At 39.8% G+C, this 26,506-nt stretch overlaps 1 protein-coding gene across 1 annotated transcript in view; it reads left to right on the top strand.

Moving 5' to 3' along the window:
- The window catches only part of TENM1 (teneurin transmembrane protein 1), a 309,396-nt gene that overhangs the window by 224,569 nt on the left and 58,321 nt on the right, over window positions 1-26,506 (top strand). Inside the window, exons 14-19 of the mRNA XM_069015347.1 lie at window positions 3,501-3,717; window positions 10,593-10,712; window positions 12,471-12,732; window positions 15,283-15,550; window positions 20,956-21,099; window positions 25,729-25,978. Coding sequence (XP_068871448.1) covers window positions 3,501-3,717; window positions 10,593-10,712; window positions 12,471-12,732; window positions 15,283-15,550; window positions 20,956-21,099; window positions 25,729-25,978 — 1,261 coding nt within the window. The remainder of the gene's footprint in view (window positions 1-3,500; window positions 3,718-10,592; window positions 10,713-12,470; window positions 12,733-15,282; window positions 15,551-20,955; window positions 21,100-25,728; window positions 25,979-26,506) is intronic.

Below are 26,506 nucleotides of genomic sequence, written 5' to 3'. Positions count from 1 at the left end.
TTCTTCACAAAGTGAGAAAAATACTTTTCAGTTCTATCCATGTGAGTTTCTCTTCTAAATTTTATTTGATTGTTTGGAGAAAAGCTGGAAGTTGCATTACTCAGACAACTGTAGTTAATATTCCTAAAATACACACAGCCATCTAAGCTAAATATGCCATGTTAAGAGGAGCTGGTGCTTCTGCACCTCCTGTCTTGCTGCTCATGAAGCATCTTCTCTGAGCCTAACATGTCTTCTCTTTCATTCTTCATGGTTGTGAGGGGAGGTTGAAATAAATTCCTGTCTGATCAATCAAAATATTTTTTAAAAAGTACAGCATGAGAGAGAAAGTGAACTCGTGAATGATAGTCTGTGACCTAAAACACTGCTCCTTTGCACTAATACTGATATTTTGGGTAGCAGTTTCTTTCTCTGATGACTTTGTAGCTCTGAATCCAGAACTTCATACATTTTTGGTGCTGTTAGGATGCACACCAGTCTCAAAATGGCTTGTTCAAATGTGCTTCTGGGACTTCACACCCTCCTAATGGGACAACCCACCCTCTTGTAGCCCTGGGAGGCTGAAGAGGCAAATGAAACCAGGTGCAAGTAATTCAAACCAAAATAACTCCATTAGCAGAACCTGGAAGAATTTATAAGGCAGTCACTGCTGACAAGGAAGCTGCAAAGAAAAGAGGAAAATTGAGTCTGACTGGAAGATGGAAAATGGCTTTCCCTTTCCTTGGTTTCTTTTTGTGTACAGCCTGAATGCACTGTGTTTGTCACCAGCTATGTAAGCTCTTGACCGAAGCAGAGGAAAATGAGGACTCTATTAGAACAAGCAAAATAGTTAAGTGTTATTTTTGTAGCTATTTCTTTCCTAGGCAAATCTTCATATTCTAGTATTTCTGTGACCTTTCACTTTTATTTCTTACATAAATGAGAGAATCAGGTCAGCTCAGTTCCCACATCTAATGGCTTGTTGACAAGGAAAAAATTAATCAGAATTGCTAGTGTGGAATAAATTACTCCAAAATAGCTTCCCCATGGATACTGTTATTCTGAAATAAGTACTTGTTTTTTTCCGATTAGCACATAATCTGCCAGACCAATGTTTGTCAAGTTTCTCAGGTAGACAGCTGTGAGCTTGTAGAAATTAGTATCTTCCAGAAAATCCCTTGACTCCTTGAACAAGACTTCTCATTGCCATAACCCTTCCACTGGCAGAGCCCAGCCCTGAATGGCCTGACCATGTCAGAGCCCTCTGCAGGCACCACCACCAGTATAAACCACAGCAAGAGATTTCAATGTCTTTATGACATTTTCAAGTCTAGTAGAATTCTTTAACGTTTGTAGTTTGGATGATCTGCTGAAAAGCACCTGTAACTTGAAGCTTTTCAGTTCATTTTTTGAGAATATAGAGAGCTTCATTCCTTGGACAAAAAATACATGAAAGAATTTTTTTTTTTCCTTGCAGTTCCAAGCCTGCTCTTCAAGTTCCAACCCAAAACACTCCTTTATTTTTTCATCAGAACCCACTGAAAACCCCTCTGGTTCATGTTGTGAACTCCTCCATCTGCTTCCCATGTACTTTTATTTAGACTGGAGGCCCCTTATTGTTTCAGCTTACTGACTTCCTAGCAGACTTCAGTTGCTTCCTAGGCTTTCCTGAATATAAAGTGACTGCTGCACTCAAAGTCAATAAACTCAACATTGCTCTGTGAAGTTCTTCTCCCACTGCTGGCAAATGCCTGTTGTCTCCAGGATATGGGGAATGTTGAGAGAACTTAAAGCACACACTGACCTGTAGCCATGCCAGCTCTGCTGGATCTGAGGATCCTGGATTATTGTTACTAGCTATCTACAGTTGCCCTTGGCTCATTACCACAAAAGCTAGCCTGCTCTATCTGATTTCCCAGCTGCAGAGAATAGATTTGTTAATATTTTTTGCTTAGCCAAGCAATTATCTTGCTCAAGGTCAGGCAAGGATTTTCAGATGCCAGGAAAGGCCATTTCATTACATGTGTTTGTTCTGTAGAAGGGCTGTTGCTTTCTTTTAAAACTGAATGTTTTATGCTGCTGTTTACTGAGCAGTCTCACAGTGCTCTGGTGAGAAAGCAGTAGGGTTGGCTGGGGATTGGTCTCGAACCCATTAAAGTCAATGACAAAGCTCCAGGAGCTCCTGTGCTGGCACAGTTTGCCTGGAGGAGGTGCAGTTTGGTAGACTTTAAAGTGTTGGTGCGAACAGGGAAAGTCAAAGCAAGAGGGGAAAATATCTGACGGTATGTTGATCCTATAGCATTCCAGTTTTAATGCAAGGGAGATCCATACAGTGATAGGATGACTCCACGTTTATTCAGACCAACCTTGTTAGGAATACAAAGAGGTGTCTTTATTGAAGGATAAAACACCTTTATCTTGCTTTAAATGCAAGCAACTTACAGCTGCTAAGTCGTAAAGTGGATGTTGAAGGAGAGTGCTGGTTATCTTACCATATCCTATAAAATTGTTTCTGATTGAATATGTCATTTAGGCAATTTGGACATCTAAGCTGCTGATAGAAGCAATTAAATGCCAATAGCCCAATTTTAGGTTTTATTTAGGTGCTTAATTTAGATGTACTTCAGTGCTTCAATTTTCATCATAAGCTTTAGATATTTAAGTAACTTAATTTTCACCCACAAATTTTACTGCAAGTTTGACCATAAGGAAATGTAGATTTCTGAAAAAATCTATTATTTCTTCTATTTTTCATACTTGAAAATGGACAGAGGAGGAATAGCTTTATTTTCACTTTCCAAATTTGCTTTCATGGTGCAAACATCTATAGAGAAGACTGTAACTGTCTGGTCACTGGGATTGAGCCTGAATCAAGGTGTGCATTCATGTATCACCCAACTGCAGGAGTGTAATTACAGTTATGCCCTTTCTGGATCATTCTGGTATTGCAACCAATAAATGAAAAGTAAATATCCTAAACCACTTGTAAAACTATTGTAGGGCTTAAAACAGAAGTAAGACAACTGTAACAAGTCTTTTTTGACTACTGCAGTGGTAAAAAGTGGTACTACACAGCACTTGGGAGAGCTGTGTGACATTTCAGACCTGGTTACTGGGGGCTGGGTAGTGAGTGTATGTCCCAGCTGGGGTCACCAGGCAGTGCTGACAATACAGGGCTGTTAGAGGGAGCAGCTGCACAGAGTGGATCACGTTGCACTGACAAGTGTAGTGACTTTCTTCTGCTTGTTCTGCAGGGAAGACTGTCCTGCTCTTCCCTATTTACTTAGTTTGTAGGTTCTGTTTTCTCATTGTGTGAGGATTTGATGAGGTGATACAGTGTTAATGACTGAGACAAATACCCCACCTGGACTAAGCATGTACATTAATGATTCATTGAATTTGTGTCATAATTAGCATGCCTTCCTGTTAATTACATACTTCCTGGGCTCTCTGGTAATAAATGTGGTGCTTTATTCTCAGAACCATTCTATTTCCTGAAGTTTCCATTCTTTCCATTTTAGATGGCTTGACAGACTGCGTAGACCCTGACTGTTGTCAGCAAAGCAATTGTTACTCGAGTCCTCTCTGCCAGGGTTCGCCTGATCCCCTTGACCTTATTCAGCACAGCCAACCACCTTTCTCTCAGCATCCTCCAAGGCTCTTTTATGATCGAATCAGGTTCCTTATTGGGAAGGAAAGCACTCATGTAATCCCAGGAGATGTCTCCTTTGAGAGCAGGTGAGTCTTCTTTTAAATGAAAAACTTTTCTGAATATTGAGAACTGCAATTAAATTATTTAACCAGGAAAAAATGGTGATACCTGGATAGCTGAGAATTTTTCACCAGTGCTCATAAAATACTTAACAGGATAGCAAACTTTAAAGTCCCAACAGCCGAGGATCTTGGTTATCTGATTATTGTTGCTGCCTGTTTGGTTCATGTAAGTGTCACAGCAACAAACTCTACTGCTCTTACTAACAAGACTGACTTGGGTAAGTTGTCCTATGCTTGTAAAATCAGTAGGGGGAAGTTCAGCCCTTCACACTGTACATAAGTGGTGGCAGGATGCGAGTTGGATTCACATCTGCTGTCTTCAGTTACCTTTCTGCCCCATACAATTTGATTTAGTGTAATGAATTTAATGTGTGTCACTTACATGTAATCTAGACACACAATTAAAAATCTTCCTTGGTTTTGCTACACATTGATAAAGCAGTGTGGAATTTACTATTTTGTGCTGCAGGTTATCATGCAAAGAGTAGAGTGATCCATGAGTGTTTGTGAGATTGGCTTTGCCCTTTAACAGGAAGGTACTGTGCAGTAGGAAAAGGGCACTTACTTACTCAGAAAACCTGGTAACACATATTTTCTTGAATATTTGAAATACAGGGCACATAAGTTTTTATGCTGCAGTTCACTTGGGAAGCTATAACTTACATGCTGACAAAGAGATCCACAAATCATCCACATCACCTGACTATTACCCTGTCAACTAGGCCTATGCATTGGATAAACCATGTTCCAGTAATAAGCACATAAGAATGTTTTTGTTTTCCCAGTACATAGCACTTAGGTTACAACCTCAACACAATCCCATAGCTGCACACAAATTCAGTGCGCTTTTTTCTTTGCAGCATTAATTTTTAATAAAGTAAATTTGTAAACAGAGTCATTATTGATCTGAAATACCTAAACATTTAATCAGTATTAATAATGTAACAGGATGTTATAAATATGTAAAACAATGGGCCGTGAAGATGAACTCCATGAGAAGCACTCACCTGCCTCTGGTGAGTCCCTTGGAGTGTGTTGTGCTTATGAATGAGGCCACTGCACTTGGGGCAGGGTCCTTGGCTGGCTCTGTGTGCAGTTTAAACCAAAAGTCACCACTGAAAAATTTTCTTCATCAAAATGCCTCACAGTGAGGAGTTTCCTGAGAGGAGGTGAGTGCTCAAGTTGCCTGCACAGTGTTCTGTGACACTGCAAATGTTAGCAGCCAGATTGCACATAATCCCATCAACGTGCTTTTATAGATATAAGGAATTGATCTTTTAAAGCTATCATTGATGGGATTTAACTTGGATTTAAAAGCTTTTTCTGAGTATTTCATTTCTTTACCCTGATACCTGCCATGCCTTTGAAGACTGAAGAGCAGTGAAGTTCCGTGTGGGAGCAGCAGCTCACCCCTCACCATGGCTTCTTACTTCCTGCCACTGAGAAGTAGGACTTTGCTGGCATTGGTGTATCACCAACACCCCAGATATCATTTCCTCCCACTGTAGACAAATTTATAGTTAGCTTGGTTAGAAGATCACTGGGATTCAGATGAGGGTGGCTGCATCTTTGGAGTCTGGGCAGTGCCTGGAGACTCATGCTGTGCTGTGTCTCCTGGGGTTTGTCAACAGTAATCTGCAATGTGCTGGGCACCCCAAAGGGTTGCTCAGTCCACACTTTGCTTGATCCTCGAGTCTTCCAGGCTGTTGAAATATTGTTCATCCATAAGTCAAATATTATTAAAAACTGCCAGAATTTTCCTCAAGGATGAGAGATAAGCAGGGTCTCTGAATGAGGCAATAGCTGAGCCGTGCTGCCTCTGTTCAGAAATCTTCCTCTGACATTGCCAATCTGACTGTCATCTTGTGTCAGTTCTTCTCCTGGGAATTACAATTACTGAAAAAATACAGAAAGACAACTGCTGCTACAGTAAAAAATCAGAAATCTGTGATCCAGCCTATCTGGTAAAGACCAAAGAATGCTTGGGAGGTTTAAATCTCCTTTGGGCTTTTACTGAAAAGGTTGTGTCTAGGCAGATGATCTTAACTCATGGCTGCCTGCAGTACCACTGATTTTATAGCATTGGTGGTTCAACATGTTGGAAGGATTGGATGTAGTAGTGGCATGCATTTATATCAGAGCACTGGCATCTATTCTCACTGGTGCTCCAATTATGCCAAGCCCTATCTGCCCTTTTTTTTTTTCCCCTTTACAAGAAATCTCTGAGACCATTAGGAGGATTAAGGAAGAGACATCTATCCAACATTTTCAGTCTTCTGATTCAAATGACATTGTGCAGTGTTTTGCTATAACACAGTATAGTAAATGTATGTAAAGTATGGGTGATGTTTGCATGAATCTCCCTGGAGACAAAGTGATGTTGATTAGATCTTGGAAAGCTATCAAAAAGGGTGAAGATTATCTCTGTCCTTCAGACTGGAAGTGTTTGGTCTGCCATATCCTGGAATTTTACAAATAATCTGAAATACTAAAACTAGTTGTTCTGTCAGCTGCTGAGACATCTATTCCTCTACATTAGCCTCTTGGACTTTATCTTAGGTCTAATATTTAAACATTTGGCTTCTGCAATACAGTCAGGATGTTGCATGAGCCATGGCTAAATACTACACCACAAATAATGTTAAGGAGCTACGTGTTTGCAAAGCATATTTTACATCTTGTTACGTCAAAGCTATGTCATATGCACTGGGTTTGTACAAACTCCCACTTAAACTGTGACATGCTGAAAGGCAGATTAGAGACATTCTGGATAAATGGAAATGTACTTGCTTACATCAGGCATGGTTTTAACCTACTACATGTAGCAGGGTGTAGCAGATTATAATGTTTTTGTCAACTTCTGTTCTCAGGAAGGTTTTTAGCTTGTTTCTTTGCTGAGTTGTTTTTTAATGCATGCTGCTGGCAAGCTATTTGACTCACTGCAAATTGCCCACGAAAAGGGCCCAGTGTATGGTAGTGAATTAATTACCCTTCAAAGGCTGCTTACAGCAACATTGTCAGCAGGAAGAAACGAATGTACCTCACTAGCCTTCAGCTTAATTTCTCTCATTGAAGATTTTAATCAGAAATATAATACAGTAAATGACATCTTCTGGTAATGTGACACTTGCAAATTCACAAGCTGCTTGACAGAGTTCCATATCTGAGCCTAATGTCTCAGCCTGAGGTGCTTATTGGAAACTTAATATGCAAAACAAAAACAAAAAAATAGCAGGTAAGTAGCAGCAGAGCAAGGCAGAATGGTGGTAGAATAATAAAATGCTTTACAAGTACTGAAAGAATGCATCTAAAACTTCTGCTCATATGTTAAATTAGAGATGTCAAACAAACTGCCTGTCAGCAGAGACCTGAGATCCACAGCATAGTGAGTTCCTCAGTTACTCATGGAATGACCCATGAAGCATTGACCGAGGAATCCTACTCCTTTTAGGCCACCTGCAACCCGTGGGAATCTCAGCTTTATCTCAAAAAGCCAACTGCTCCCTCTGGAGTTGCAGATTTAGTACAGCTTGCCAAGGGACTAGGAACATTTTAAATGCATTCAAAAACACTAAGGCAGCTTATCAGGGGCATGTTCCTGCCCAGCTTCACCAAATTAGAAAAGACATTTTTGCACTTTCAAGTTAAAACAACTTGGAAAGCCTTAGGTCTAAGATTACACAATCATCACAAATAGGTGGCTGTTGGACAGATAGTACAAGTTATCCCCCGTGAGAAAGCAAAGCAGGGCAGTCACAAGAATGTGGAATAAGTCTTAGAGGCAGAAAGTGCAGTGCATTGAGGAGACATCATGATCTTCAGAGGTTTCTCTGCTCAAATTAAGAGAAGCAGTGAGTGGTAGCAAGGCCCCCAGCTCATCTGGGAAGAGGGTGAATGCTGAAGCAAGGAAGCGTGAAGTGGCAGTTGACTGTGAAGGGACATCACTGCAGGGAACATGCCCTAAAAGCTCTGGAAAGGGAAGGAATTAAGTGAGGTGTTCCCTAAGCAGCAGCGCTGCAGGGAACCTGCGTGCCAGCATGCCTGGGGACATGGGCTCTGCTCTGTGAGCTGCCAGGGCACTGGGAAACCAGGGAGAGCTGGCTGCAAACTGGGGCTCTTGGTTACCTCCTGACCCCTGGAGACTAGTGCTGGTCATAAAGTAACTGAGAAATGTTTTCATACCTGCGGTAAGTGCCAGAATTAAAGCTAATTCTGATCAAATGCTAAGTCAAAGATTTAGTAGGTGCCGGTAATTCTAAAAGAAGCCAGAGAAGACTCTTCAACTTAGAGTAGGTAATAAAGAGACATTAAATAATGAGGACAAATGTAGGAACACAGAGGCAGGCTTAGGACATTTAAAATCTAAGAGATTACAAAGACAATTCAGTACAGATAAATGTAGAATAATGAGGTTTATGTGTCTTTATCACATACCGTAAATATGTGTGGCTTGTAAAATATGATGAATAAAAAAGGAGAATGTTGAAAGATAAGTCTCTTAATATTATTTATGAATAATGGGAAGTGAATGAATAGAAGAAAGAAAGACCATGGGTGAAATAATGGAGATTTTGATGAGCTGTTATCATACAAATCTGTATGCTTGATAAAATATGAGGACAGAGTAGTGTCAGAAGACAGGTCTGTGTTGAATGAACAAACAGAAGTGCAAGAATAATGCACTGAATAATGATTACTCCCAGGGGTCTCACTCTCACACCAATGTGTGTTGTAAATATATGGAATGCACTAATAAAGGTATTAGAAAAGAAAATGCAGGTCTGTTGATGTTAAAAATACATGAAAGTAATAGAAACCAGTATTTTCTGCTCTAACATATCAGAGTAATTGGACCTGGCTGTTCTTTTGAGTGAGTCTTGTGAGTCGGTTGAGACAAATAGGAGCTCAATTGCCTTCAGTGGAGCAGCAGATTTTGGGCCACAAATAGGGCCACAACCAATTTACTTCGTATAGAAAATGAAAAACGTGGTAAGTCAGAACTCTTGTTTTGCGTACTGGCAGTAAGGCAGCCTCTCCCATTCCTCTAGGATTTATCAGCATCTTTCCATGGCCTGGGAGCATGGAATTCCTCTTAGCAGCTGTGGTGAATGGTGTTCTCTCAAAGAGGTTAATTTTTACCAGTTGCATTTTCTCAAGTCATAGTTAGACAGGTTTGATGATATCATGGTGATAAATCAGTGTCTTGTCAGTGGCTTGGGAGAATGGGATCTTAAGAAACATGTCAGAATTTTCAGAAATTTGTGTTCTCCAGTTTCTGCATATGATTTCATTGGATCATGGTCAATTAATCTCTCTAGGGATATATTTTTAATTCATATGTAAACTCCTAAATAACTTTTGTCTGAGGAGCTATTAAGTTTTTTCCTTTAGATCACGTATTCACTGTGCAGTGGATGTTTCTGTTGAGGGTTACCACAAATTTTCAAATTGAGAAAGAAACACGACAATGCCTAAATTTATGCTTGTCATTTATATTGAATAATTAATGCCAGTTCACTTTATAAGTATTCTCTTGGTTTTGACCCTAAATGTCTTAAGGTTACCAAAAGACTTCTGCATACACTGTTCACGTCATTATGTAAAACTGCAGTTCCAGGAAACAGGTGCAGTAGTATCTTGAGTTTCCAAGACCTGGGTTGGTTCAGCCAGTGTGTTGATGTGGTGTAGCTGACAGCACAGGGTAAAATATTGGGAGGGTTTTCAGTGGAATGTGGCTGTGTAAACCCTTAGAAAATCCTGCTAGGTCCTAATCTGCACCATGATGACCATATTTCTCATCTTAATCCTCATCATTAGGAGACTTGATTCCTTCATGTTTCATTATTCAGATAGGTAAAAGGCTAAAGCTAAGAAAAAGAGTAATTTCTTCACCATTTCTTTGACTAAGGTGAAAGCAATGGTCTGAAAGGACAACAGTGGAGGTTCAAATTGGACAGTAGGAAGAACTTGCCGTAAGTAGAGCATTCATACAGAGGCACTGGAATGGGTTACTTGGTGAACTTACAGAGTTAGACAAGCATCTGTCTGGACTGATGTAGGCATAGTCGATCTAACCCGAGGCAAAGAAATGGACAAGATAAAGTCTTGTATTTCCTTTCAGCTCTCATTTTCTATGATTCTGTGATCCTGTTAGCCTCCGATTAGATCCACTTAGTAATGAGTTCACTTTCCTGTCCATTGACTTTGATGTGTTCTGTTCTGCCATATTCCAACCTCTTCACTGGAATGTGAGGATAAAGTGGAAAGTGGGTGCAAGTCCAACGCATCCCAGAGGGAATTTAGAAGGGCATCACATGTGATGGGGGATTGAGAAAAATGTATGTTACACTTGATTAAGCACCCTGTGAATTTACCTATATAACTTCCTGAAGTTCAGTGAAGCCCATGTATCTCACTGCTGCCTTATCACATTAGTTCAGCTTTTTTCTAATAGACAGCAATGCCCTATACCTAGCAGCAGAGGTTTCTTTCTCTCCTTTCACAAACCATCACTCCCTAGAGCTGCAGCAAGCTAAATCACACTATCAATGAAACCTTTGCAGTGCTATTCAGTGGCAGAACAAATAGTATCCTGAAATATGTCTGGAAACAGGAATATATTCTCCCTATACCAACAGTTTGTTGGAAAGTCTGTGTGTCGTCTTTGTGAGAGAATGCTTTTTCAAATCAATCTTTTGGGCTTGTATGACTTTTCTTTCAAAACTCAGCAGTTGCTCTGATACCAGAGTGGTTCTGTCTGCTGGGACCAAAGCACAGCCCAGTTTCTGAAACCAATGCCCATGTGTGTAAAATGTTGCCTTCTACTCTTCTTGTTACAGACGGGCGTGTGTCATCCGAGGCCAGGTTGTAGCAATAGATGGAACACCTTTGGTTGGAGTGAACGTCAGTTTCCTGCACCACAATGAATATGGATACACCATCAGTCGACAGGATGGAAGGTCAGGCTTTCATGGTTTAGGCTGGTGTAGTTAAGGCCATCTGCCAACTTCTATTAATGTACAAAATTTCCATAGACATCACAGTTCATAGTGTGGCTTGAGGATGGCATCTGGCCTTCTGCTCCGGGAGCACAGTTGAAGGGAGCTCTCTGTAGTAAAGGGACCAAAGAAGAAAGAGAAGAAGAAAAAAAACCTGAACTGCAACAAAGTTACAGTGACATTCAAACTGCTGGACTCAAAATGGGGCAGGTCTGCTGTAACAGTAGCTCCTTGACATTGGAATATTTTCACAAGTGAGGTCTTCCAGGAGATAGCCTGTCTTCCCTCGTTTTTTCTGTTGTTACATGTGAATCACCCAAGTAGTTTATTGAGGTGTCAGTGAAGTCAAATCCTTTAGCTGATCACCTGAGACACACAAGGAAAGGTGAGAACAGACTCTTTCCAAATACAAATGGTTAAATTGCTGTTCCATAACCAGCCCTGGCTTCCTCTTCTTCCCTAGCCTCTCAGGTCTGAGTTCATTTCTCAAAGACAGGTGAGGTTTCAATATGTTCTATATTGCACTTCAGGATTGGCCATCCATTTGCAGTAGGGTCATGATTTGCTCCTGAACTTGAATTAAGTTGTTAAGGGCAGTTTAAGACTTCATCTTCCTTGGCTGGATTGTGAATTACAAGAAATCTGAAGCTGTCTTCCAGCAGGGAAAAAGTGTTGCAATTTGTCACTGTTTCCACAATTACTTTTTTTTTTTGTTTAGCTTTGCCAATTTATAAAAGTAAGGAGTGTGCATATTTATTTCACCTTAGTTTATTGACTTTCAAATCGCACTACTGAAAGTTAGTAATTATCATTTCCTCCTTATGCTAGCCTGGATAAAGCTGTTGCATTAAAATATGCTACCTGTATTTTGCTGTGAATGTAATCGGTGTCATTTGGGAAATGTGATGAGATATGCATAATTAAGTCTGACTTCTTATCACAGTTTGTTACCATCAAAAACCTCCATAATAGATGCATTCAATAATACAGAGAGTGAAGTAGCTATTTACATATTACCTTGTGTTGCCTGACTGTGGATGTCAGAAACTCTGGAAATTGAGACTGTATATCATGCCTTCCATGTCCCACTGTTTTGCAGCCCAGATATGCCAAAGGTTCTTCACAGTAGCTCCCAGAGGATCACCCTCCTTGTGTTCAAGAGCTGACTCAGTTCTCAGTGCAATTAATCGTCATCTTTCCCAAAAATTTCATATCCTGTACAGGGAGGTCTTATGCTCAATATACTCAACCTTTTCCCCCTGCTGCTTTTAGAAAAAGGGAAATGGTTATGTTAATAGAGCTAAGGCCTACAAGGCTTTAAGCCTTCTTATTCTGCATGCTCTTCCTGCATAGATGATGAGTGGCATCCTTTTTCTGGGATAGGAATTTCTTTTCATATAAACCAAAGCAACTGGGTTCACACTTTTGTTACAGGTGACTCATTAATGTTGATTCTAGTTGATAAATAGAGGGGAGTGAGGCCAAGTAACAGTGAAATTCTGTGCCTTGCTGTCGATGCATACCGGGAGAAAGCACACAGAGGTAAAGCTTCTTTGTGGATACCAAGATGATGCAGGGAATGTACACTTGAATGATTTCACATAGTAAATTAATAGCTGTAATAACAAACATAAAGGGGGTTTTTGTGATGCATTGAAAGATGTGGTAATGTGATGAAAAAACAAAAAGAAACAAAACAATTTGTTTTCTCTTTTCCAGTTTTGACCTTGTGGCTGTTGGAGGAATCTCTGTCACTCTAGTTTTTGACAGATCTCCTTTCATATCTGAAAAAAGAACACTTTGGTTGCCTTGGAATAGATTTATCATTGTAGACAAAGTTGTAATGCAAAGAGTAGAGTCGGACACACCATCTTGTGACATCAGTAGTTTTATCAGTCCAAACCCCATTGTACTCCCTTCTCCCTTGACAGCGTTTGGAGGGTCCTGTCCTGAAAGAGGAACTGTTATTCCAGAACTACAGGTAATGAAACGACTTTTAAATTAACAGTTTGTTCTGTTGCAGAACCAGGTTTAGACATTCTTTGAAGACAGTGAGCAAATAACTGCTGTTATATCATTCCCTTGGCAGAATAGCACCAATGCATATCTGTTTAGTACTGTTTAACAAGATGCTGTTGTCTTTTTTCTTTCTTTACTTTTTAATATTTAAAGGTGCTTTATTTCTTACCTCCAAGTAGAAGAAAGTGGGGAATGCTAACATGAATTATTATTGAAACCCTGATTTGTTGATAGTGATGCACAAAACCATTCCTAGTTACAGATGATCAGTACAACTTCCCAAACATCAGTGTGAGACATGATGCTTTGAACATTCCTAGGGATGTTTCATCCATTTACAGCTATATGGCAGATTCTTGAATTTTATTACTTTCTTTCCAAGGCAGAGCAATTTTAACATGATCTTTAGGACTTCTTTTTTAATTTAAATGTATTTTTTCTTGACACTCCCTTAAGTGTTCAAAGTAATTTCTAATTAACCTTGTAATTAACTGTTCTTTTACTTGGGACTTAAAAAAGGCTGTGAGAGTCAAACACCCAATGAAACACAGCTCGGGTCATATTAATAATGCTCTTAATTTTTAGTCTGTTGTTTGAGCAGTTAGATTTTAAACAATAAGACCTCTTTTGGGTTCCCTTTTAACTTCACTGAGCAAGCCTGGAAGATACTTTCAAGGGTACCTGTAGCCTCTTAAAAGTGTTTTTACTTTATTCTACATGTGAGAGACCTCTTCTTGAACTCAAGTATGTCTAAACATCTCCATAACTATTATCATGCTTCATCCAGTTGATGGTCATAGCATTGCTTCACAGAATGTGCTAAGTGAAACTAATGAACATAAATTAAGAATAACTGCTGCACACCAGTAAGAAAAAACTGGGTCACTGTGCTCCACAGTGCCTGGGTCTTTGTTGAACAGCGGGGTACCCAAAGATGCACTCTACTCAGAAACTGCTCCCCAGTTCTTTCTTCTTCATTTTTGGGTTCGGGGATTTTTTTTGGCATTGGAGGTTTCTTAGAGTGTTGAGTTTCATTGTACAGTTCTGGGAATTGAGCAAAAAGTAACGGCGAATAAGAGGAGACAGAGATATATTAGCATGTATTAATGCTTGAATATTTCTTCCTGCTTTTCTATTAAAAAATGAGAAGGGATGTCAGATGTATGACAGAGAGGGCAGCTGGGATATCAGCAGGAAAGAAGGGGAACACTGCAAATCAGGAACAATAAAGGGAGCAGGATTTCCCTGGCAACACTACATTTCATATGTTGAAACGACAAGTGCTGGCAGGCCTCCAGCTGTACTGCAGCAATGCTGTGACACTGATACTGTTGCAGTGTGTAAATAAAATTGGTTCAAAGTGAAGCAATCTATTGTTAGACAAGGAATATTTTAAAAATGGGAAATGTAAACAAAAGTTTGTCTTTTTCCAAGCACGATGAATTTAACATTGTGACAGGTTGATTCATTAGTACAGAAATACACTAACATCATTAACCTTATTAACCACAGTCAGGTGGCTTTTGAGTGACTGTGGTAGCATCCTCCAAGAAGCCATTCTCATCTCCTGCCTGCTCTTCCTCACAGTCTGTCCCAGAACAGCTCTTTTCTCTCAGGGGACCACAAGAGCTAAATCCCTTTTTGTAGCTCCAAGGCCCACATCATTCAAAAGGTCAAGGCCAAATTTCTTTTTTCTCCTGACAAGCTCACAGCCTTTGCAATCCTTCTAGTTGCTGAGGGCCTATCTCCATTGCAGTGGGAATTGATACCACCCCACAGTGGGCATATCCAAGCTAGCTTTAATCCAAGTGCTTCAGACAGCAGTACTGACAGCAGGGCCCTGGGATTTGAGTTCTCTTGCACTCCCTGGGGTCTTACCTGTGAGCGAGATGACTCTGATGCTCAGCCTGTTTCATCCTCACTGCTGTGTGTCCCCAGTTAGCTTGTTAGGGTCCTAATGCTGCTCCTTCATACACCATGCCCCTTCTTGCTGGAGCTTGGCCTGACTGCACAGATAGTTTAGCAGGAAGGTTTGTTTTCTTTCTTAACACTCTCCAAGCTAAAGTTATTGCCTCCAAAGCAGGATAGCATCTTCACATACAATGTATGTGATTGAAGATGTGCGTGTGTATTTAAAAAAATTTTAATTGTATTCCAGTTAAGAACACTTGTTAAGTAAACCAAGTAGTAAAGACAAGGTAAAGCTGTGCAGCTTGTATGTAAGAATATGTGCACAGATGCAGTATTTGCTCCCCAGTAGACAGGAGTAAAGCATCAGGGGAAGAGGCTTTTTATCAAACAGACGGCCTGCCATCCAGTAAGTTGACCAAGCCGTGTCTGCTGTTGGAAGTTTTGTCATGTGCCCAAGTACTGCATTGCTGAAATAAACCCAGTTGTTTCAGTGGTGCCGTGTTCACATCATAATTGTGAAATGTAAAATAATTACCTGCTCTTACTATTATAATTTTGCGTTTTTCTTGGCTATAGATATAATGATGTGTTTTTTTCCAAGGTGGTCCAAGAGGAAATTGCAATTCCTTCAAGTTTTGTGAAGCTCAGTTATCTCAGTAGTCGGACACCGGGGTATAAAACTTTGCTGCGCATTATTTTGACACACACAACCATCCCTTCTGGAATGGCAAAAGTCCATCTGATAGTTGCTGTTGAAGGTCGTCTGCTTCAGAAATGGTTTCCTGCTGCAGCCAATTTGGTGTACACATTTGCCTGGAATAAGACAGATATATATGGACAGAAGGTTTCTGGTCTGGCTGAGGCAATGGGTATGTAGAATCACCTTGATGTAAGCAGAAGCACTCACACACATCAAGCCGGGAAAATACAGCAAATAAATTTTTTTGCTGCTCCTGCATTCTTTTAAATCAAATGCCTCTTTAGCTGAAGTCACTGAAGTGACTTGTATGATTTCCTAAGAACATTTATTTTCTTGTTCTTCCAATGTCATCTTTCTAATTTAATCAATTTGAAAATTCCGTTTTCCCTCAGAGAATGGTTATGTACTAACGGCATTATATTCAGCTGTCTCTGTTTTTGAATGTTACTTTGAATATGACCTTTGGTGTGTCATTGTTCTGTCATTTTTTGGCTGTGACATTTAAAATGTCATTTCCGCTTAGGGTTTACAAAATTCTAACTTTTGGGCATCCTTTCTTACTACATTTCATGTCTCCAGCAGTTAAAACTAATTGATTTGCTGTTTAAAGATGTTTATCTACAAATCAGCATGTTTCATAGGCTTTGTTCGGCAAGCAGCAAAGGCTATTCTGAGAATTGCTACAGAAATTCTGTCTGTGCAAATACATTTTATTTAGCCAGCATTTTTATTTTCATTAATTTCCTGATTTTTTTAAGGGCTTTCTATTTTGTAATTTAATTTTGATGTTATGTTGCTTAATGGACTAATAGATGCTTTGTATTAGAATTATTTACTTTACAAGCAAAGCTTGGTATTGTGAATCAACCCCCTTCTCTTCCATAGCAGTTCTGTTTGCTTTTTATGTCAAGGCAATTATCACCAGCAGCACTGGCAGATCAGGCTATAAGGCAAGAGTAGCAAGGGCAACACAGAGCAGTGCACCCTTGCAAGGAATATGCCTCATTCCATATATGAAACTGCTGTTCTGAGGGGCAGCCAGGAGCTTCCTTCAGGATCTGTTGTGTTGTCCATGCAGGCAGAGTGCCTGCAGAGTGGCCTGCAGAGCCAAAAGGTGCCTGCCAGGCTCTGCAGCTCCCAGAGCCTCTGGTGCGTGACGCTGTTCCTGTGTGCTCCCAGACAGATGGTCTGGGAGGCGGCTGCATGGGGAGGCAGTGGGGAAAAGGAGGATTATACCATTTTCCTGGTCATTTCTTCCCTGAGAATGATGCAAGCATAGACAGACATGGATTTCCATGATGGGTTATGAGACCAAAATGTGGAGTATGATTACGTAATGCAGTATGCGAAGGAAAATGTCAGACAAGAAGCTTTTCCCAGAGTCGTGGTCCTACTGTCTCCTTCAACACACACAACAGGGGCTGCTGCCTGCAGGGACATTGCCACGTTCTCTCCTTACCCGTGGGCCACCACTCACATTCATTTGATCATGAAATGAGCCAGATCAGGAACAAATTCAGCTGAAAAACTGAAGGAACCAGGAAATCAGTGATACATTTTTGGCTTCATTAGTTTCCTGATCTGCTATGAATGCTCATGCAGAAGCTCAGGTCTTCTCATTCCAACTGTAGCTCACACATTGCATTGGCCTAAAGAAATCCAGACTCCACCCTTGGTGGAAGGTCTCCAGAACTGCTGCATCATCTCCCCTGTCTGGATCTGATCTTCCACTTCTGGCTCGCATCCGCAGAAGGGTGGGCAACTTTTTGCTGGGTCCATCAGGTGCTGGCACTGACACCAGGGTTCTGAACACCTGGTGTGATGTATGGCAAGGAGCAGCAGTGCCCTTCTCAGCCTCTTGAGATACAGGAGAGCCTGTGAAGGGGCAGATCCAGCCTCGTCCTGTTGCTGATACCAGTTCCTGTTTGTTTTTGCAGTGAGGGAAGGTATTAAGTTAGTTGTTGGCACATATTTGTGCAAATCCAGAAATAAAAAAATGCTCCAGCTTGACCTTGAGCACTCCTGTGGGTGATCAGGCAGGACCAGGTGGGTCACAGGTGCCACCTGGGGCTTTCCTCAGCACAGCTACGTGTGCCCTGTGTCCAGAGGCTGTCACACATTGGAGAGGGAGCAGTTGACTACCCTGCTCCCACTGCGTCATTTAAGAGTCCTCTAATGATTGTGAAGTCCAGTACATACCCAGACTTCAGAACATTTTAATTCCAATACATAACATCTCATGAAATGATACTGTAGTTAGTTTCCCAAATTAGGAGTAGATTAGTTTAATGTGTTTAAATATGAATAAAGCTTACACAATAGTGCTGGATAACAACTTTTAAATTATTTAATTGGTGCTTAATTTTTTTAATTCTTTTCCATAAAGTTTAGGTTAATTATGCTTCTTTCAAAATAGAAGCAAAAATCTTGATATTTTAAGTGCATTACTAGCATGCTTTGTTAGATTCCAATAAAGCTTTATTTAATTTGACACACTGTAGTTACTCAGGGACCTTTATCTGCATCCATTATATGAATTTTTGTCAAAATAATTTCCTCTGCCAGTATATTACCAATATTTAATAATGCATTCTGTTCAGTTTTCTTTTTAATTAAATTAAATTGGAGCAGGTTGAAGTCCTGGAACTCAGGATTATAACCATCTGCTTTTGGTTTTCTAAATACTATAAACATCTATATTTTTCTTCAGGGTTATTGACAGCACTGATCACATAACCAGCTACAGAAAACAAGACTTTCTAAGCATATTTCCACATGCAAATGGTTCTGTTTAAACTTGGTGAAGAAATGTTTGCTGGCATGTGTCCAGTCCCCAAGCTCCTCACAAGAGGCCATTTTCTCAGAGTAACAACTGAGATGACAAAGCAGCATTTTTTTGTTCTGAGTAAAGAAGCATCATATTGACACACAAAACCTTGGGGGTAAAGTCTATGTCCCCTTGTAATCTAACACAAGGAAAGGATTTCAGTCAAATCCTCAATATATGCTCCTGTGTACCTCCATACAGACTCCTGCAAGGCCCCACGTCCCACATAGCAGCACTGAGGGGTCTGCAAGGATGAACCCTCTTGGGGTTGAGCGTAAACCAGCTCTCCAACAGCCCTACCAGGTGCTGTGGTTGAGTACATTTTGTTCATTGTTCAAAGAAGATGGATGCAGATAAGTACAAATATCTCAGAGGAGCTTGAAATAGAGGTTACTTTCCTGGTTAATCATGTCTTTTATTTCTTACCTGTATTTTGGCAACAGCCCTTATACCGTAGGTCTGGTACCAATTATCCTTCTCAACAGTGGTATGAAAAGAATTGGGTTTTGGTACGGATGATCAGTAGGTCTTTCAAAATCCATTTTGAGACTGCAGAGAACTGTACTTGCTGACTTAATGTCTAAAACTAGTCACTGAAGTTCACATTCATACAGTGAAATCTCAGTCACCTCAAAAAAGTGCTACAAATTAATTGGATCAGAAAGTAACACCCCCCAATGAGGGTAAGCTGGCAGAGATTTTAATTTCACTTACAAAATTACATTTTTCAAAACCTGCCCCTAACAAAATACTTCTCAAGTGGCACTGTAATCATCCTGTTGACTTTACCAGTATTATGCTTTGCCTTGGTTACTTCGCATGCAAAATGACTGATAGGAAACTTTCATGGGTGGTACAGCAGGACTTCCAGTTAGATGGCTCAGGAGACCCACTTTAAGATCACACAGATACTTCTTTTCGGAGCATAGGTGTCTTTCCTGAATATGGGTAAGTTTGCATAGGAGCCTGGTTGTAGACGCACATGAAGTGTGTCCATATGTCTCTCACTGATGAGAGAGGACAAAAAGACAGCCATGCACAGTAACTGTGAGAGCAGGGAACAGTGAACTTGTAGGAAAGGGGGTGATAACCTCTGGAGCTTATTTGGCTGCTCAGAAACATCAGCTGTAGGCAGGGAACACTGACACGTTATGGAATTAGCTCCAGCCCTGGTAAAGATGCTCCAGTGGATCCGTGGGCCCGGATTCCAGATGCTCTCAATTGTTATGCCTCCCTCACCCAGCTCTCAGCACGGTCCCTCCCAGCAGTTGATGAACTGTCCTGTGGGTCCCTAACGAGTCACTGAGCCAGGCTGAGGGGCTGCATTTCAGGGTTTTGCTCTTTTCAAGCACGAACAGCTAACCTGGGATTGAACGTGTTAAGCGCATGACTGGACGGAAGATGTTAATGTGTAGGTGGCAAATGTGAGGTTCCTTCACAGGAAAAATCTGCCCTTTATCTTCTCTCTGCATTAACACCTAGAAAATAGTGTGTTCGGTTACTGAGCCTTTGTGACTCATCCCAGCACAGGATGTGGCTGTTCTGGAAGTTCCATGGCCTTTTTTGGTCTCTCGCCTCAGGGCGGTACCCAGAAGCTTTGCTGGTGTTGGTTGTAAGAGCTCCTGTAACAGAAGAATTGGACAAAGTGGCTGCTGGACCCTCAAACTGAAACCTGTAATGTTGGAAACATACAGTATTTACAGTACTTAAGGAGGTGGGATTTTTACAAATCAGAGTTTAGCTGCAAAAACAGGCTCTGCTGAAGTGGTGAAGCTGTCACTGTAAGGAACAGCTTTCAGTTTGCCATAAAACATTTATCTTACAAACACAAATGCTCCCTGTTAGACCTGGTCAAAATATTTTTTTGTATACCATAATGGAATTTAGGTGGTATTAAAACTCTTTATGGTTTAAGTAAAATATACCTAAAGCTGTTACATAGAAAAAGTGAAAAGAAACTCTTAAAAATGTTTCATATTTTTTAAATTTTGTATCTTAAAACATTTTTGAAACATTTTTGTTTTGGAAAGGTTGAACTATTTCAATATTTCCTAGGTCAAATTATGGAATTTGGTTTCAAAATAATATTCTTCCTTTATGATGCGTTTCACTGAAATCTAGTAGAGATAAACAAATTTTTTTGAAAGGTTGGTATATTAGAGATATCAAAACTTTTGAATTTTTGGGTTTTTTTTATGGAAGTACTAAAGGAAAAGGGTTTTAATCAATTTGAGTTCACCAAGACCTACCATCCTTTGGGTAATTCAAGATTTTTCACTGGGTATTTTGGTAATGTGCAAGCCTGTTAAGATAAATGTATAATTCTATAAATGTTCAGCTTGTCAATCCATTTCTGCCTAACTATAATTTTTACAGTCAGCAAACAATTAAAACCAATTTGTTTTAGCATGGATTCTTTTCTATTTAAGCTTGTTTTCAGGTAATTAGCAGAAATGCAATAAACAATCAAGTCAGGAGTCATTGGAGGAGATTTATAATCTTATGAAATCCACAACTGATATCACAGACAATTTTCTGCTTTGAAGCAGTAGTAACTATAGTTGTAAAAACATACTAATCTCTTAAAACCCTTTTTTCAAAAAAATACCGTTCAACAATAGCAATCAGGCAGAGGAAAATTAGTGGCATCATTACTTAACAGATGAATATCAAAAACTGGAATGAAAAACTGCCTAGCAGTTCACAGAGAAAAAGAGACTGAGAGATCTTTAATTATTTGTTTCCAGTGTCGGTGGGATATGAATATGAAACATGTCCTGATTTTATTCTGTGGGAGAAGAGAACAGTAATCCTTCAAGGCTTTGAAATGGATGCTTCAAATCTGGGTGGCTGGTCTATAAACAAACACCATGTATTAAATCCACAAAGTGGTAAGTCCCTCCTTTATTAACTGCCCACGCAGAAGGAGAGTACAAATTTTAAAGGAATTAATTGTTCAGATTTTAAGTGTTACACTTCCTAATGTGTAATCCTCTTTGAATATGCACCCTCATTTATTGAGAGCTGAACTGTAAATGCCATCTGAAAGGATATTTTTAATGTTCTGGCTCCCAGGGTTTAGACATTAATATCACTGACTCTTGCGATTGCTAACACATTGTGGTCGTTTGGATGGGAAAAGGGCAAACTAATTTGGGTTCATTCTCACACAGCTGGTGTAGAAGTGCCACATTTCAGGTCAGTCTGTAGTGTGTTATATTCTCAGTGAAGTGTCTGCACCCCTAATTCATCCTATGACTGCCATCAACTGATGTTGATGGGGCACAGCCCCAGGCAGACAAACCCTGCTTGATCACAGAGCAGCACTTCCAAACCCACGCTGCCAGTCCAGTGTGCAGCAGCTTTTGTGGCTGCCCACTCTGTGGAGAAGCACAGTAAGTCACTCCTCAGTACAAGCAATCCAACACATTTCAAAGTATTAGTAAAAAACCTGTAAATGCTTTTGGTGTGATAACATTAACCCTGCAGAGAGATTCTTCAAGCATGGAGGCTTGAATATTTTTTCCCATTGCTTTTATTTTATACCGGGTTTCTTTTCCTCCATGAACATCTGTGATCGGGAACTAGTGGGACTAAATTATTAAAACAATACTTATAGATAAATTATGGTAACTGTATATGGTTTTGCCAATAAACAGATATCTCATTGTCCAGGAGAAGAGAAACTTGAGGTCAGATTTTAACACTTACAAGTCAGAGGAATATTGGATTCAGTAAAGTTCTCTCAATTTGCTCCAGCTGAGAGTCAGTCCAATAGAATCTATTCCTATCTGCGGACTTCTGTTGATGAAGATTCATGCACAGATGTAGGGCTCTCAAGTTTTACAAGTTCTGTTGCTGAATGCACAGCTACAGTATAAATATTCCAAATACAAAAGGTCAGATTTAGTTTGTAAATTATCTGGATTTCTGTTTTGATTTAAAATAGTTTGACATTTTAAACAGCAGTTCTTTCATTCCCTGTCTTATTGGTTTGTATAGATTGTCTCTTTTAAATGCCAGCTATTGACATTTAACACAAAGAGAAATCTGACCTCAGTCAGCTGAGCCCCCAACTGTGAGTCCCATAGTCTGCTCCTTAGTGCCAATTTACCACTTGCATAGTTTAATTTCAAGACTAAATTGCTGGCAGTAACTCCAATTGGTATGACTCTCTGATAACTGCAGTGGTTACTACTACAATTCACCCCATAGGCACTAACATGTTCTGAGATTTTGTAGAGTATACAATTATAATCCAAGCAGGGCTAAGCATTGCTCTCATGAGCACAAGGTATGTGGTGACAAATTAATTCCTGTCCCCCCTCCCCCCATCTCAGCTGCCTGGCTGAGAATGCCAGAGGGCACTGACCTGTCAGCCTCAAGCCACCTCCTCTCAAATCAGCTGGGCTGCACCCACTACGTGGGTGGGGAATGTGCAGCTTCTACACCTGCTCCTCTTCCTTGTGTATTCCCACTGTGCTGGACACGGATCAAGGCTGAAGTCGGGGAAAGCTGCCAAACATCTTTACCCATCACTTTCAGAGGCACAGGAGGGGAAGGGAGGGGAGGGCATAAGCACATCTGACCTGAAATCCAGGGTCTCTTCTGTTTGCAGTTTGCATGTCAGAGCATCTCCAGTGGGGCAGCAAAGCCCAGGCTCAGGGATGTGTCAGAGGTTCCTCAGGACTATTACAGGCTTTGAGCACCCACACCTGGCTCGTGTACAAGAACTAGAAAAGCAGCTAAGGGCAGATATAAAGAAGCTGGTTCACACCTACCAGAGCAGCCTGTAGATTCATATTAAAGCAACAAAACCAAATAATGAACTGTGGTAACCGAAAGGATAAAAGTAACAAGTGTGCTTCTGGTCTTACCTAGAAACAAGTGAGCTGCACTTCAGATATATAAAATGGGCTTTAGATAAGGACAAGAATACGATTCAAACCAGAATTATGTATTTCAGACTTACCTCCATGCCACCATGACTGATACGAAAAGTATTGAGTAGCCTTCTTGAGCATGAAAATATTAAGATTTTTCACTTTTAATTAAAGCATCTCCTCTGTGTGTATGAAGAGCTGCTCTTTTTAGAAGGATGAAACTTTCATGATTTTGAAACACTGCCACTGGATTAAGTACAGCAACAGCATTGGAATATAACATTCTGTACTGCAAATTGCAATTTTATTTTCAAACTAAAACTAGAAGCACTTTGCTTGATTTACTAGTCCTGAAGAGCTTATATCTGACTTCAGCCACTAAGCCTGGTCTCCCAGCAGGTCTGCTACTGTGCACATTCCTGCTCAGAGCCAGGGCAGATATTCTTCTTTCCCTCCCCATGAAGGCTTCTTATTTTAGAGATGTTACAAAATAAATGGAGTAAAAAGAAATAGATGCAATTTTACAGACTTGCAGTTCATAGTAAGCTGTGGAGGTACATGTATTGACATGCAGAAACCTTAGCAAGTGAAAACTGTGTTCTACTGCCAGATGTAAGGATTTACCAAAAAAAGGGGAAAAAAAGGATTCCTGATTCCAGCAGAATTGATGTGAAATAACAAATATTTTTCCAATGTGACTGTCACTGGAAACTCAAGTTTTTCAAATGTATGCAGTTTTGCATCTGTGTGGCTGTTAGGTTAACAAAGGATCACATCCTGTTCTCAGCTCTACTCTACTGCTCTTTTCCCACTTTTTTTTTCCCCACCAGTTTGGATGTTAGATCACTTCTAATTTGTGACATGATTAGAGTTTAATGTTTTCTGGTACAAAGGTTTTTGTCAGTTTGGAAGATCATCAGGGCATTTCTCATAATCAAGAAGAGAACAGATACCATAAATATTAGTTCCTGCATAGAGGTCTTTTAAAGACAACTGTATCTCATGAATACAAATGAATGTGGTATTAACCAATTTTTCAGTGTGTTAACTGAATTAAATTTTTGTTCTGATGGGTAAGTGCATTGATTCCATTTTTATTTATCTGGGGCAAGGAGGAGTAGTTTTAGAGAGACTTTATGCTTTAAGGTAATTTCAACCCCAGTGCAACACAGCATCAACTAAAATTAAAGCAGCAGCTTGGAAGCCTGATATTAAGCACACACTTATATTTATTGACAGTAAAACATATTCTCCAGAGCTCTAATTATTTACTGGTATTTGTAAGAGGATGTTGAAAGATTACCTTAACATTGTAATTTCAGACAAAGGGCAGCATCTTCATTTCATAGTATTTTTATCCACTGCATAAGAGAGAATATTGGCATTTATTTTACTGGCATATTTCCAGGATGCTTTTTTTAAAGCTATTATTCAAACAAATTATGCATTCTATCCTCTGTTGTTCATAAATAATTTTTTTAAAAATATAATTCTCTTCAAAATAGCTGTGGTAACATTCAGTAATTTCCAAGGTGAATTTTAGCTTTAGATTTACCTGAAAGTCACAAAAAATAGTTTAAACAAAAGTTGGTAGAGGCAATACATAAATACACTTGCTGTACTTTGGGAAAACTCAGACATGTCTCAACATGTACTTCCTGCAGTGTCTAGAATATTCTCATTTCCCAGCACGAGTCCTCCAGAAAGTAAATTCCCTTGTGTTTGTTCCTTTAATAGTGCCAATTTTCTGATGAAGTACTGGGCTTTTCAAGGGAAATAAGAAATTTTGGACTAGGATCTAAAAGAGTACCTATATTTTGTTCATCGATAGCCAAAATCTTGCGACAGCATGTCATTTCAAAGATGCTTCTTAAATATATTACCACATTGTTACTTAAAATAAACACTATAGCTATCAGCTTGAGAAAATACATCTTTGTACTAGTTCTGGTATCTAACCTGGTAAGTGGGAAGACTTTCAACAATGTATGCTGCAGAGCAGTGCTAGAATACACTGGGAAGATGTTTTAGCCTTTATGGCAGAACGTAGTATATTATTGCTGGGAGGACATTCACTTGTGCCTCACAGTTGCTCCTTGACTCTTAACTTGGCTTTGCTGCACTTGGCCCCATTTTCATACACCATGAAGGACTCGCAGTTAAATTTGAATATCGATTTTGTACTGCCACTCCGTGCTCTTTTGTGAAAAATGCATAGTAGTCCTGCTATTAATCTCCTTTAATTAAATATTCAAACTGCCTAAGAAATTCCTCTGCTACCTAATAAAAATTTATGAATAAAATGAATATTAAAGCAGTAATCCCCAAGAAACCAGATAGCACTGCAATTAGCAGTCAATTTGTTAGAGCATTAACCAACCATGAGTTCTCCTCATGATGTTGGCTTTAAAATAGTCACTAGCCACTACTGACCAAAATGGTGACAGTGAAGCTTGGGATGAACAAAATTGGAAAAGATTAATGGAACCCTGTGATAGTCTTTAACGTATCAAATGTTTGTTGCTATTTTGGTAATCTGGCTGTCTAGAGGATTTCATAATCCAAAACTGCAGAATAGTTTAAATGCCATATATTTGGCTTATTTTGTCTCTGTTTTCTTCCCTCCCCTCCCTTTAGGAATTTTGCACAAAGGAAATGGGGAAAACATGTTCATTTCCCAGCAGCCTCCAGTCATCTCCACTGTGATGGGCAATGGACACCAGAGAAGTGTCTCTTGCTCCAACTGCAATGGACTTGCCCTCAACAGCAAACTCTTTGCCCCAGTTGCACTTGCTTCTGGGCCTGATGGAAGTGTCTATATTGGGGACTTCAATTATGTCAGACGGATCTTTCCCTCTGGAAATTCAATTGGCATATTAGAATTAAGGTAAAAAAATAATTTACTTTCTCTGATTAATGTGCATAATCCTGGCTGTGATATGCCTCTGAAAATTAGGGTGCACTTTTATCCCCTGGGACTTGAAGAAATAGCCACATGTAGTTGCTTTGTGGCCATGCATGTCATCAACTATCAAACTTACTTACCAGAAAACTTACTCTTACTTTTAGTCATCAGTTAAATAGGATGTTTTAAGTGGCCTTTAGAACATGTCTTGCATAATGAGTTTCTGCAAATTGAAGAATTAATAAAGCTGATTTTTCTTCCTGTGAGGTTTTTCATACATTTTATCCAAAAGTTAAAATATACCATGATGCATATTTTTGAAAAATACTGCATAATTCCACAGCAAACATGCAGAGTATCATGTCAAGTCACAGCACTGGGCCTATAGACTTACCATGTTTACAATTAATACAATTACACTGTTCCTCATGCAGCAGAGGATGTGGCTCAGTTTAAGCAGACAGGAGCAAACCTGGCACCACAGACCTGCCAGAGGCTGAGCTTGTGCTG

This window comes from Aphelocoma coerulescens, chromosome 4A, assembly GCF_041296385.1.
Source record: "Aphelocoma coerulescens isolate FSJ_1873_10779 chromosome 4A, UR_Acoe_1.0, whole genome shotgun sequence".
Taxonomy (NCBI): Eukaryota; Metazoa; Chordata; class Aves; order Passeriformes; family Corvidae; genus Aphelocoma; species Aphelocoma coerulescens.
Note: the sequence above shows the minus strand (reverse complement) of the source record. Positions and strands in the feature narration are given on the sequence as shown.